At 28.5% G+C, this 11,803-nt stretch overlaps 1 protein-coding gene across 1 annotated transcript; it reads right to left on the bottom strand.

The window, feature by feature from the left end:
• Positions 1–442: 442 nt before the first annotated feature.
• LOC100574033 (eukaryotic translation initiation factor 4E-1B-like) lies at positions 443–6,082 on the bottom strand. Its single transcript, XM_029486468.1, has 4 exons — positions 5,718–6,082; positions 1,761–1,929; positions 722–867; positions 443–622 (listed from the first exon to the last, which is right to left on the bottom strand). Exons 1-4 carry the CDS (start codon positions 6,062–6,064, stop codon positions 547–549), a joined length of 738 nt encoding a protein of 245 aa, XP_029342328.1. The 5' UTR covers positions 6,065–6,082; the 3' UTR covers positions 443–546.
• Between the last annotated feature and the right edge of the window lie 5,721 nt (positions 6,083–11,803).

Here is an 11,803-nt window from a genome sequence, read left to right as displayed (position 1 = left end):
GCGAACAAAATATGTGCTCGCTTATGTATATATAATATATTGTATCGTTAGGTCTGCTAGTTTTTTAGGCACTACAGACTTAAAAGGCAATAAAAATATAAATTATTGTATTATTAGTTACTTTGTTTTCAAATAAACGATACTCAATTATTTGGTCAAACACTACATTATTATAATGTGCTGCTGAACAGTGAACCGCATTGTCTCTTAAATATAGTTTTTTTAAAAACTATTTAATATTATTACGCTTCGGTGGCTGTTGTCGAGTTATCACAAGCCATCACAACTCTTCGATTTCACAGTGAAATTTTCACTTATAGTCATTCTATAATTTCAGCAGAGAACCTATGTATTAATTATGCGGTTGTCAATCGATTTGTCTAAAATTATTCTTAAATTCTCAGTTAAACAAGTAATGAATACCAGGAATATAGTGTAGTAAATAATAAGTTTTATCTTTAATACTATAATAATCTTAGGTTTGTTGATAGAATATGCAAAATCATCCATTTTTGTTCTACAAGTTTTCACAATTCACTACCAAACTTAAACGAGTGATTGGTTGTGCATTAAATAATATATGCGTTTTGCATTCAGCCCAATGGCCTGTCTGATCATAACTCTATAATATTAATAAACAGTGTTTTAGAATTACAAATTAATATACTTCACTCTTTGGGTTCACATATTTTTATAAACAAATATACATGGGTATACATACCCAATATTTTGTATGTTTTTGTAATTGCTTAACGTTATTTTTGTAGTCCACACTGTTATCTTGGAACACACAGGTTTAATGTGCAATCCTATACCATTGATATCAGTTATAACAGCTGCGAATTTGTCGCCAACTATGTGTAGTACCTGCAGTACAGTAGGTATTGTATATAAATATAATATTATAATATTACATATTATGTTTAACATATATATATGAACAGGGTACTCATATTTTTACTTTTCACCAAAAATAATTCACCAAAAACAATTATTGTTCGTAAGATTTTAGTTGTCATGGTTATTATTATTAATAAAAACATACCTATCTATGATTCACACATTCACACATAAGCAAGTATGACTTGAATATATCAATGTTGGGGTTTGTTTTTCAAATAAGATTATTAGTGATATTCAACATTAGACAACTATAATAATGATATGCAACTACATTAAAAAAAGTTAGTTCAACCTATAGTGTTAGGTAATGAGAGAAAGACAAATTCCTAATAATAGGAATGTAAAAATATAATTAAAATAGGTACCTATGCTTAAAAATATAGGCTGACACACTAACTCAGTTCGGATTTGTTTATCGTGATGTACAACAGTTTGTCACTGAATTTGAATTTAACACATCCATTACAGTGACCTACCTACTCAGTGATGTGGTGCTGTTCCATTGGTGGAAATCGTTGGGGGCTTGAGGGGGCTTAACTCTCTCTTTTTTTAGTTTTGTAGGATCGAAGCCCCTCTGCTCACAATAATGTTAATAAAGTTAGCCTCCCCCTGAAATTGTAATGGATTTCCGTTTATGAGTCTCAACACTTAACGCAAAGGAGAGCGAATTCGATATATATATTTTTTTAATATTACTTTGAATTTTCTTGAAATTCATAATTTAATTATTACGAAACTATGGGTATTTTAATCCTATTTATTGGTTGAAAGTCTGAAACTATACTCAACTAATATTGTTATTAATTATGTTATGTAACATATTATATCCCTGCCGAATGTTAAAGTTTTATACGCACCATATTATTCCATATATTATGCAAATCGTGGTTATCTTTCAATATGATTATCCAACGCCCTGCATTTTCGTTACTTTTATGCTCCCAGGCGGGTACGCTTTTTTCGTTGAACACAAATAAACACGTGTTTAAAGATTTTGCCGATGGTTGAATGATGTGGTTGAGGACTCTAGACACGATTAATTATTTTAATTGTTAGTGCTACTATTTTAAATACCTAGATAAGCTTGATAAAAAAAAAATTAATACAAATCACATTGTAATGCCATTTGAGATTATCTATGCAAAATATTATAACGCATTTATATTTTATCCGTATAAAGCCGTCGACATCAACATTTTAAATTTCTATCTCAAACCTGCATAGAGGACATCGAACAACTATACTTGAACGGGTACAATATGTTAACTCCGCCCCAAGTAGGTACCTTTTTTTTAGTGTGAAATCCACCAGGAAAAACAAATAAGTAAAATTGCGTCCATGTAAACTCCACCAGTGAAGAAAATCAAGTACGGTATAAATCATCATAATTTTATAATAATAATCATTCTTATTAATATAAAACTTAAAAATAAAAATAATAATTGTCCGAACAAATCATACAAATGACATACTGATTATGGCTAGTGTTATATTAAAAAAATAATGATAGATAATTATTGTAATAATCATAAAATATGTAGGTTTGTTACATTATCTATACTATAAAACTATTAAAGTGAAATAGAAATCTTTTTCACGGGTTGGTTCCGAAACGGAACGACCGATTCGGCTGATTCTTTTTTGTTGTGTTCGTAAGTCAGGACAAGGTTCTTATGAAAGAACATTTGAGGGAAATCCACCGGAAAAGTAGGAAATCTGTAAGTCAAAAATACAATAGTGGCGCCATCTGTCCAGGAGAAAAATAAACATACTAATAATAAATTTTTGTTTATTGTAAGGTTACTATTGGTTATGATTCTTATAGTTTTAGTTGTTAATTTTGAATAACTTTTGTTTATTGGTCAACATTTATTTAGGTATATAAAAATAAGTATATATTTTGAATAAAATTTATAACTCAAGATCCGCCAAACCGATTTTGATAAGAATTTCAGGGCATATTAAGATTGATATGTAGATGGTTTTTATGAAGTTTGTACGCTGTGCAATAAGTGGTTCCGGAGTTATGGTCTCTTAAGTGCACACCTGGCGACATGGCTAAAAACAACAGGTTATAAGTTGTGGATTAAAATAATAATAGTCAGTGTATTGTATATTGCTTGCTATTGGTTACGGGCACCTTTGTTGATTTGTATTATTATTATTTGTCAATGTATTATATATATCTTCTAACTATATAAATGTGGAATGAAAATCTTTGTACAGGGTCAACTCTGGAACTACTTATCAGATCTTCTTGATTTTTTTGAAACGAAAGAGTGTACCACGGAGAAGGTTATTATGAAAACAAATTTTAGGAAAATCTACCGGAAAAGTAGGAAATCTAGATGTCAAAAATACAAAAGTGACGCAACAGGTTAGGTTAGGATTTTGTATTAATTGATTAATATAGGTAATGCCTATAGGAATTCTACCTATAGGTAGAATACGACAAACTTAATATAACTTTGATACTTTAGAGTTAAATCATACACTTACGTACAAACTAGGGGTCCGTGATCTACCACAGGTAGATTGCCTACCTGATAATATACTGCTGCGAACCAGAATTTTCATTCCCGGCAACGGAAAAGTTGAGATTAATTTTAAACACCATACACCAAATATTAAATAATGAATTGAACAAAGTTTGAGTCATATGGAGTTGATACATTTAACGGGCAACGAAGTGCACATATTCAGCTTGTTGTTTTATAATGAGGGGTTATTAATCTGGAGTCAGCTAAAGGCCAAGAAATAAGAAAATAAGGCTAAGTATTAAGGTTTTAATAGGATATATGACCATTGTTTGTCCATTTTGTTCTGCGCTGAAATTCAAATCAGAAACTCCTTCAATGTTTTGCTCTAATCTCTTATCTCTAAGTCCTGGTTTTTTGTAACGCATACAAATTCACGCCGTTCAACGTATCATCACCAAATTTTTTAGTGTTAACCTGACAGTCTGCTGAAGGTTTTAGTATCACTTTTGTTGATAAAAAATAAGTATAAAGTAATTGAAAAATTAAAATGCAAAGCTAAACTTTACGTATAATTTCCTGGGGCATTTTGTGTTTTTCCGTGACCGACCCCGATAGTATGGGAGTTTACCAATTGCGCTTAAAATTACCTTTTCATATACCAATTATTGCGCTCTAAACATTTTAGGGTCGATATACCAATTGCGTTCTAAAAATTGTAGGGTCGATAGACCAATTGTGCTTTATACATTTTAGGGTCAATAGACAAATTGCGCTCAAAACATTTTACAATACCTAAGGAAAAGTTATAAGTTAGTTATACATTTTTTATGCGAGTATTAATACATAATATAATATAAATAAATAAACATTTTTTTTCTTCACATATAACAAGTTACTTTTTGATCGTCAATTATATAAAATGTATGATAATGACAACTTGTTTTCGTCTATCACTCAAATGCATATTTCCGTGATAATAAATGTCCGTAATAATAATGTTTCATAAAATTCCCGATACCGTTATAAAATGTATTATAACCAGTCACTCTAACCAGTAATTAATTGATCAATAAATACGTTTTTAATTTTCGAGCATTTTAGTGTGTTTATGTTGATGTTGATGGAATTATATCAAAAAACAATACTTCCAAATCTCAATATAGCCGCCAGGCGGCAAATTTGAATACAAGCACAATTGGTATATTAACCTAAAATATAAGATGCGCAATTGGTACACTGACCCTGAAATACAAGCCGCGAAATTGGTATATTGACCCTAAAATACAAATTTTGTTTTGGCGCAATTGGTCCATGCCCGATAGTATCTATAGAACCTGTGAGTTTTAAGCTACCTGCAATCTGACTTTTTCTTTTGTATGTGTTTTACGGCGTGTACATATGAATTGTTCCGAGAAGGCAAATTCAACAATCTAAATAAATCTTATACTTCTATACGTGCTAAATATACGCTATAATATAATATGTTAAAATGGAATCTTTGTGTCAAATGTAATTTGAAACTACTCATCCGGCTTTCTTGATTTTTTTTTTAAATGAAAGAGTACATCGCGGACCAGGCTATAGGATTAATTTAAAGGTAATATAATTATAAATAAACAAATGTTGTGCACGACTGCACGAGCAACAGTCCACTATTTGCAAACAACTAACCACGGGGGCGGAGCACGCGGGAGACAGATATTATTATAATATTTTGAACTGTGAACTTAAATTATGCGATACAATTTGTAGATATTCCAACTATTAAGTCTAAGATAAATCCATTATTATAATTATTCGTACTACGAATTTCGTAGCGTTCTCTAACATCCATTACTTTTTTTTAATTTTTAATTTTTTAGTTTATTTTGTTGACACATATTTTACATAAGCAAGGTCTTAACTTTGGCGGAGTTCCCATATATCCATCTTAGGTAAGAAAATAAAACTGGCGGAGCTTACACTAGACCATTTCATTACCATGGATCTCACACAATTATCTGCAGGATTTAATTTTCCTTTTAAAACATTAAACAGAATTCGAACAGGCCATGGACGATGTGGGTATTTATTGCAAAAACTGAATCATTCCCGACCATAAATTGTGATTGTGTTTATGATATAAAATCCAAACAATTTATCACATAGTAAAAGACTGTCCCATAAGAAAAGATGATGGATGATGGAAATTGATAATTTACCACATACCTAAATATTGTTGAATTATTTGAATTTAAATTGTATAACTTTACAATCAATTAAATCTTTTATTCTTTTTCTATTTAATTTTGAACCAACGGTATTTAAAACGCATCATTAATATTATTAACTTACTTCCACAGATGAGTAACATCACGAACAGTTTCGATTTTGGTCAATGATTCTTCCCACGGATACCTTAAATTCAACTTTGAAGGATTTCTATACCAAAATGTCCAAGAGTTTATAGGATATACCATTGCAATATCCGAGTATAATGATTGAGTAGAGTTGTTAATTTTTTCGTAAGTTTCAATGTTTTTCATCAATTTTTGATACTCGTCGGATATATTTGGTTTCGATTTGATTGTTTTATTTGATTCAATAATAATTTCGGGACACTCAAACTGAAAATAATCGTTAATGTGGTTCGTAAATAGTATAGGTACAATGAGATAGGCAATATAGTTGTATTGCATCATGCTAATGTTATAATGAAGAGTCATTTATTATAATATGAATATACGATTGTATAAATAACCGGATAATAATAATAATAATTTTTTTTTTGACCTAATGATAATCACCCATTATATAACAATACAATTAACAATCCATTTTAATATTGATGGTTTTCAATTAATATTTTTATCAACTGGAACATGAAGTGTGATTACAAAGCTCTAATATAGATTAAAATTATTAAATGTGAACATTTGTCAAATTTGTATTTTCTTGTCTGTTCAGGTATATTTTTGTTACGATTATAGTTACCTAGTTTTATATTGAAATAATACAAATTTTTATATATTGACTTTTACATATACAAATATTTAATAGTTGTTATTTATTGCATATCACACAAAAAATATTCGCATAATGAAAAGTTGTGTACAATACAAATTAGTTTGATTAATTAACTTTTTTATTAATTCATTACACAATGCGCGTTAGGTGATTACTCAACGTGAGGAACTATTACAACGTATATTACTCACATATTTAATCAGCCTTATATAAAACCATATAAAAACCCTCATTGATAGCATTTTTTAAAAACAATTGTCTAAATCAACTTATATTTAATAACTTGTATTTACATAATATTATTAACGGAGCTACTGAAGCGTAGAAGATTTATATTCCTTTAATTTCTAACACAACTATTCATAAGTAGTTTGATATTAATATTATGTGTAGTAAAAGTTAATCAATTAAAATCATACCTGTTCATTTTTTTTAAGGTTATATTCCATCTTAATATAGGTAATAATACAATATTTATTTTTACAAACACATAAGTGCTAAAAGTTGAATACAAAAAAAAAAAATAATAATAAATAAATAAATAACTTAATAACTATTATGTTTGATGTCAAGGAAACAAAATATTGTATTAGAATGAATAATAATAATAAAGTATTTGAAATATTACTATTTCACATTATGCATCATTCATTAGTAAACTTGTAAGCCAGAGGCTAAAATATAATTTTTTCGTACTACACACTTTATATTAAACTTGCATTTACCGAGGGGCGCTTTTCCTTTTTTGAAACAACATAATGGTTTTTTTAAAAGAATAGATACCTACATTCATTAACTATTGTTTGATAATTATTTGTATTATTTAACGTATCAATCATTCAAAATATTTTTATTTTTTATTTTATAATATTTCAAATATTTTGAAATATATTGTATCTATAAGTACAACTTGTAAAAATGACTGCTAAAATGATAAAATTATGATTAATATTTAAAATTCTTATCTATCTATTTCCCAATGTAACATCAAATAATTTTTCAATTAATGAAGAAAAAATTGTAAAAAAAATTACTAGTTATTACAGGCCATTACACACTTTTTAATTTCGTAGGCATTCCACACTGAATATTTCGTACTACACACAATATTTTAGTCCCTGTTGTACGCTATGTATTTGTTTTATTTTATAACAGGCATATTTCAGTGTTCATATATATAGAGGCACATGCACTGAGGAAACTACAATAAAACATTTTTCACTATATCTGCTTAGATTTTTTTTTTAAATTGTCTTTATTAAAAATTTGAATCTGTGTATTTTTCAAACATTTTGATTCTAAGTGTTAATATAAGTTTTATAATACTGTTTACTTCATATACTCATTGGCTATATGCGAACAGTATAAACCTAACATATTGTAAATAAATAAATATAAAATATAAATATATTGTTGATGTGTTTAATACATTAAAGTATAAAACTCAATAAAACTAGAAATAGATTACATATTATACCTAATTTACCAAAAAGTTATTTTTAAATACTTAGTCAAGTGTTTTACATAGAAGATATTTTATTTTGAAGTAAATTCGTTTAGGGGGATAGAGCATTTCATTTTTCATTTTTTTAACTTACAAAATTATTTAAATGTCTAATAATGACTTATACCTAAATTCCAACAACATATATTATTAGTTGTTATTACTAAAATAATAATCTATCATATATTACGTGATGCATCTAATAAATACATTAATTTATAATTTTTATTAGGTATATATATTTATAAATAATAATACGTGGTTTAACTGATTTACTAGGTATAATGTGCTTTATATAGTGAGCATTATAATAATATAACTTAAGTGTAAGAAACTCGACTATTCAATTTTTTGTCATTATATTATAATATTTGTTTAGATAAATTACCATGGCTACTGTATTATTTTTTATATTCTAAAAAAGACAAATATAATATGTGTCCTTAAAAGCATTCTAATATAAAATTAATGTATTCAGCGCTATATTTTTCTTTTTTTCTCTTTTGTCGTCGTTATTCTTTTCGTAATATGAAACCTATAATTTGTCTGATCGTTAAGTTCCTACATTAAGTTGAAATTATCAAGCATTTTGTCTTGATCCGTAATTCATTATTTACAACTTGACCTTTTTTTTCGCGTTTCCGTGTTTCTACGAGCTCTTTAATTTTTCAACCCCCTTCGTTTCCGATATAATTATACCTCTATGGCTATATCTAGAGGTATATATTTATAACAAGTGTGTCCTATTGGTCGTATATTCACGTGTAATTTATAGTCAGACCCCTTTACCATGCCCTAAACTTTGTACCAAATAGGTATATAATCAGGCGATCGGCGTGCCAGCACGTGAAACATATCAAAAGGAAATTAAATATTTATCGTTTACAAAAATTGAAAAAAAAAATAAAAATAAAATATATATCGCGAACAAAAGAAACTATTGTTGTTGTTATTTTTGGTTTATTCCGAAACAATGGTTTTATTATTCGATATTTACATCACCGTATATAGAAGATGAAAAGTTGTTAACAATACCATTGGACACATATACCTGCGCGCATTGATAATAAATTAATATTTTTCTAAAAACCGGATCCATAAAATATGAAATTAAATGTGATATTTTAATGTTCATCTGTCTTCTCATATCGCATGCGTTCTCCACTATTAGGTATACGGTTTCACCCACAGTTTGGCCGTCAATTTGCCACTGCGCTCGTTCAAACAATTTATATTATTGTGGTTTTCCCGTGCACCTGGGAGCCCTTATACCTTTTTCTGACAGCGAGACCCTTATGTATGTAGAGAGGTGGGTAGCTTTTTTTTAACGCTTCAAATCCAAAGCATCATTCTTCAACGTCAAATGCAAACCGATATCTTTGAAACGTGTCAATACTTGGACTTGACCTTTGTTGTAGGTTTACTATTGTATATTGTATTTTACCTTTTACAATTTTGTTGGCATAATGTTATTTATTTGGTCCCGATGATTATATTATTATTGTGTACCTATATATTTTAAAAACTCCGTAGGAAAATGAAATTGTGTGTATAGGTATTTATTAGTATTTAAACATTTAAATTAATAATAATTATTATTATTGACGTTAACAGAGAACGATATGATTGCAGATAGTTATTATCGAAATATAAACTAGGTATGGGGTTAATTTTTTTTACATTGGTATTTAAATTTCTTTTGTAAATTCTAAAACTTTGGACTTTACGATGCTATTGAATACTATAATATTATATTGAGATATATATATATATATATATATATATATATAATACTATTCCATAATATATCTGTATAGATTTAATAATACTATACTCTTGTATTGATATGAATTCACATTAAAATTAGTTCGCCGTATTTGTATTCATATATTAATCATTTTTGACTTTTGTTTTTGTATTCCAAAAAATGCTGTACCAGGTTTTTCAATTAATTTGAATTTCAACTAATAATTTTGCATATTAATTAGTATCAAATGCATATTTTGAACGTATTTTAAGTGGCTTTTTACCTAACCATACATGCAAATTTTAGCATTTTCCTTTTTAGGTTGTTTATTAAAAGCACCTACATATTTTATTACCTATCAGGTATTAAAAGTACAACGTATTATTCAAATACAGTGTGGGCCTTCCGCGTTTTTCTGTTTTAACAAAATATTTAACTTGCAAATATAAATATTATAATATATTATATTATCTAACATTCGTACTTTTTGTTTAAAAAAAAAAAAACACTAAAATAAGTGTCAAAATAATAATTGAAGTTGTAATATTACAAACCGCTTAATTAATTATTCATCTTTATATTCATAATCACATATATAGGTAATGGTTACATATTGAACTCAATTGTTTTAACTAAAGTAGTACTGCACAAGAGTATAAGAATTATAATAAGTGCTTTGAAGTATACTCAATACTCGTGCTTGATGAATGGAAATAGATGTAAGTATAATATATTATTTGAAAAAAAGCAAAGTAGGTAATAGGTATACAGTTGTCAACGCATTTATACATATTTCAGTCTAAAGGGCGTTTTTAAAATCATTTATAAAAAAAAAATGTGTGCACTTACTTATTATTACCTAGATATTTTAATTTCACCTACCGATGTAAGTGTATTTTCCACTTCGAAGAAAATTTATGAATCATAAATTTGTATATTATTATAAGAAACCATTAATTGTATAATATTAGAATATAACTAGTGAGAAATATGTAGTTTTTACATAATTTTTATTCATTTCTATGGTGATGATCAATGCGTTACGCAAAATTGGTTAGACAATAATATGAATATTATCTGTACCCGGGCAAAAACTTATTTATGCCAAAACAACAACGACATTCTTATAATCTCAACAATATCGTCGAACACGTTTTCGTATTAGGCAGTATCAATTATAATCGCTATTATATAAGATCAGAACCACAAGACGTGTCCATATTGTGTTCAAAACACTAACGCGTAGCTATAAGTTATTTTTTTTTATTTTATTAAAACGTCGATGTAAACGGGTTATTTGAAACCGGGGGCGGAAACAACAAATGTCGAAAATAAATGTCCAATGTATATTGGGTACAATTGTCGGTGGAAAAAAAAATACGACGCAGTTGGCTGAGACTCGAGATAACTGTTCCTCGGGAAAACGCTTAGATAGCCCGCGATAACTACAGGTGCAAAATGGAGAGCAACAGATTTATGACGTCGTATATCTTTTCCCGCACGGCGGCCGAACGAAGTAAGGGGTTTCCCCCATTTTATTGAGTGATCAATCCTTTTACCACTCGCTCTGGGCCCATTATTCCGTCGTGTGTGTGTGCACACACCCGCGTGGCAAGGGAGGTAAATGTCACTTTATCATCCTTATCGGATGTACGGGGGAAATATGTTTTCAAAAGAGCACAAAGAGATGCATGAATGAAACGTATCGTCGTTCTTTGTCCGCCGCTCCGCTGGAATCGTATATATCGACTGATTTCGATATCGACGGCGGCGGCGTAGGTGTCATATTATATAAATAGCGAAGTTTAATAATAACCCCAAAATGATTGGTTGGTAGTGCAGTAGGTATGAATTATGCACATATTTTATATTTTAAGTGCTTTTTGAAATGCACTGGTACGTGCATATTTTTATTTTTAATTAAAACCGTGATGTTACAATATTTATTAATCTCAAATGTCCTATATTTAAAATAAATAAATAAAAAAAAACAACTTTCATTTAATTTTATATATGACTTTAGGTACCTATGCGAGATCGGTTTAAATTTTAAATCAACGAACGTTTGAATTATGTAATGAAAATAAAAATACACAATGTATGCGATTCGTGTTATAAATTATATTGTAAATTTCATAGGTTCTTAAGCTATATATATATATA

This window comes from Acyrthosiphon pisum, chromosome A1 (genome assembly GCF_005508785.2).
Source record: "Acyrthosiphon pisum isolate AL4f chromosome A1, pea_aphid_22Mar2018_4r6ur, whole genome shotgun sequence".
NCBI classification, from domain to species: Eukaryota; Metazoa; Arthropoda; class Insecta; order Hemiptera; family Aphididae; genus Acyrthosiphon; species Acyrthosiphon pisum.
The sequence above is the reverse complement of the archived record's forward strand: the minus strand, read 5'-3'. Positions and strand labels throughout refer to the sequence as shown.

Excerpts from the sequence above, each read along its gene's own strand:
- LOC100574033 (XM_029486468.1), bottom strand. The coding sequence starts at position 6,064 with ATGATGCAATACAACTATATTGCCTATCTCATTGTACCTATACTATTT. Across the intron at positions 1,930-5,717 it reads GATGTTACTCATCTGTGGAA|AGTCCTCAACCACATCATTC; the intron begins GTAAGTTAATAA and ends AATCGTGTCTAG. Across the intron at positions 623-721 it reads AAAAACATACAAAATATTGG|AGTTATGATCAGACAGGCCA; the intron begins GTATGTATACCC and ends TTAATATTATAG.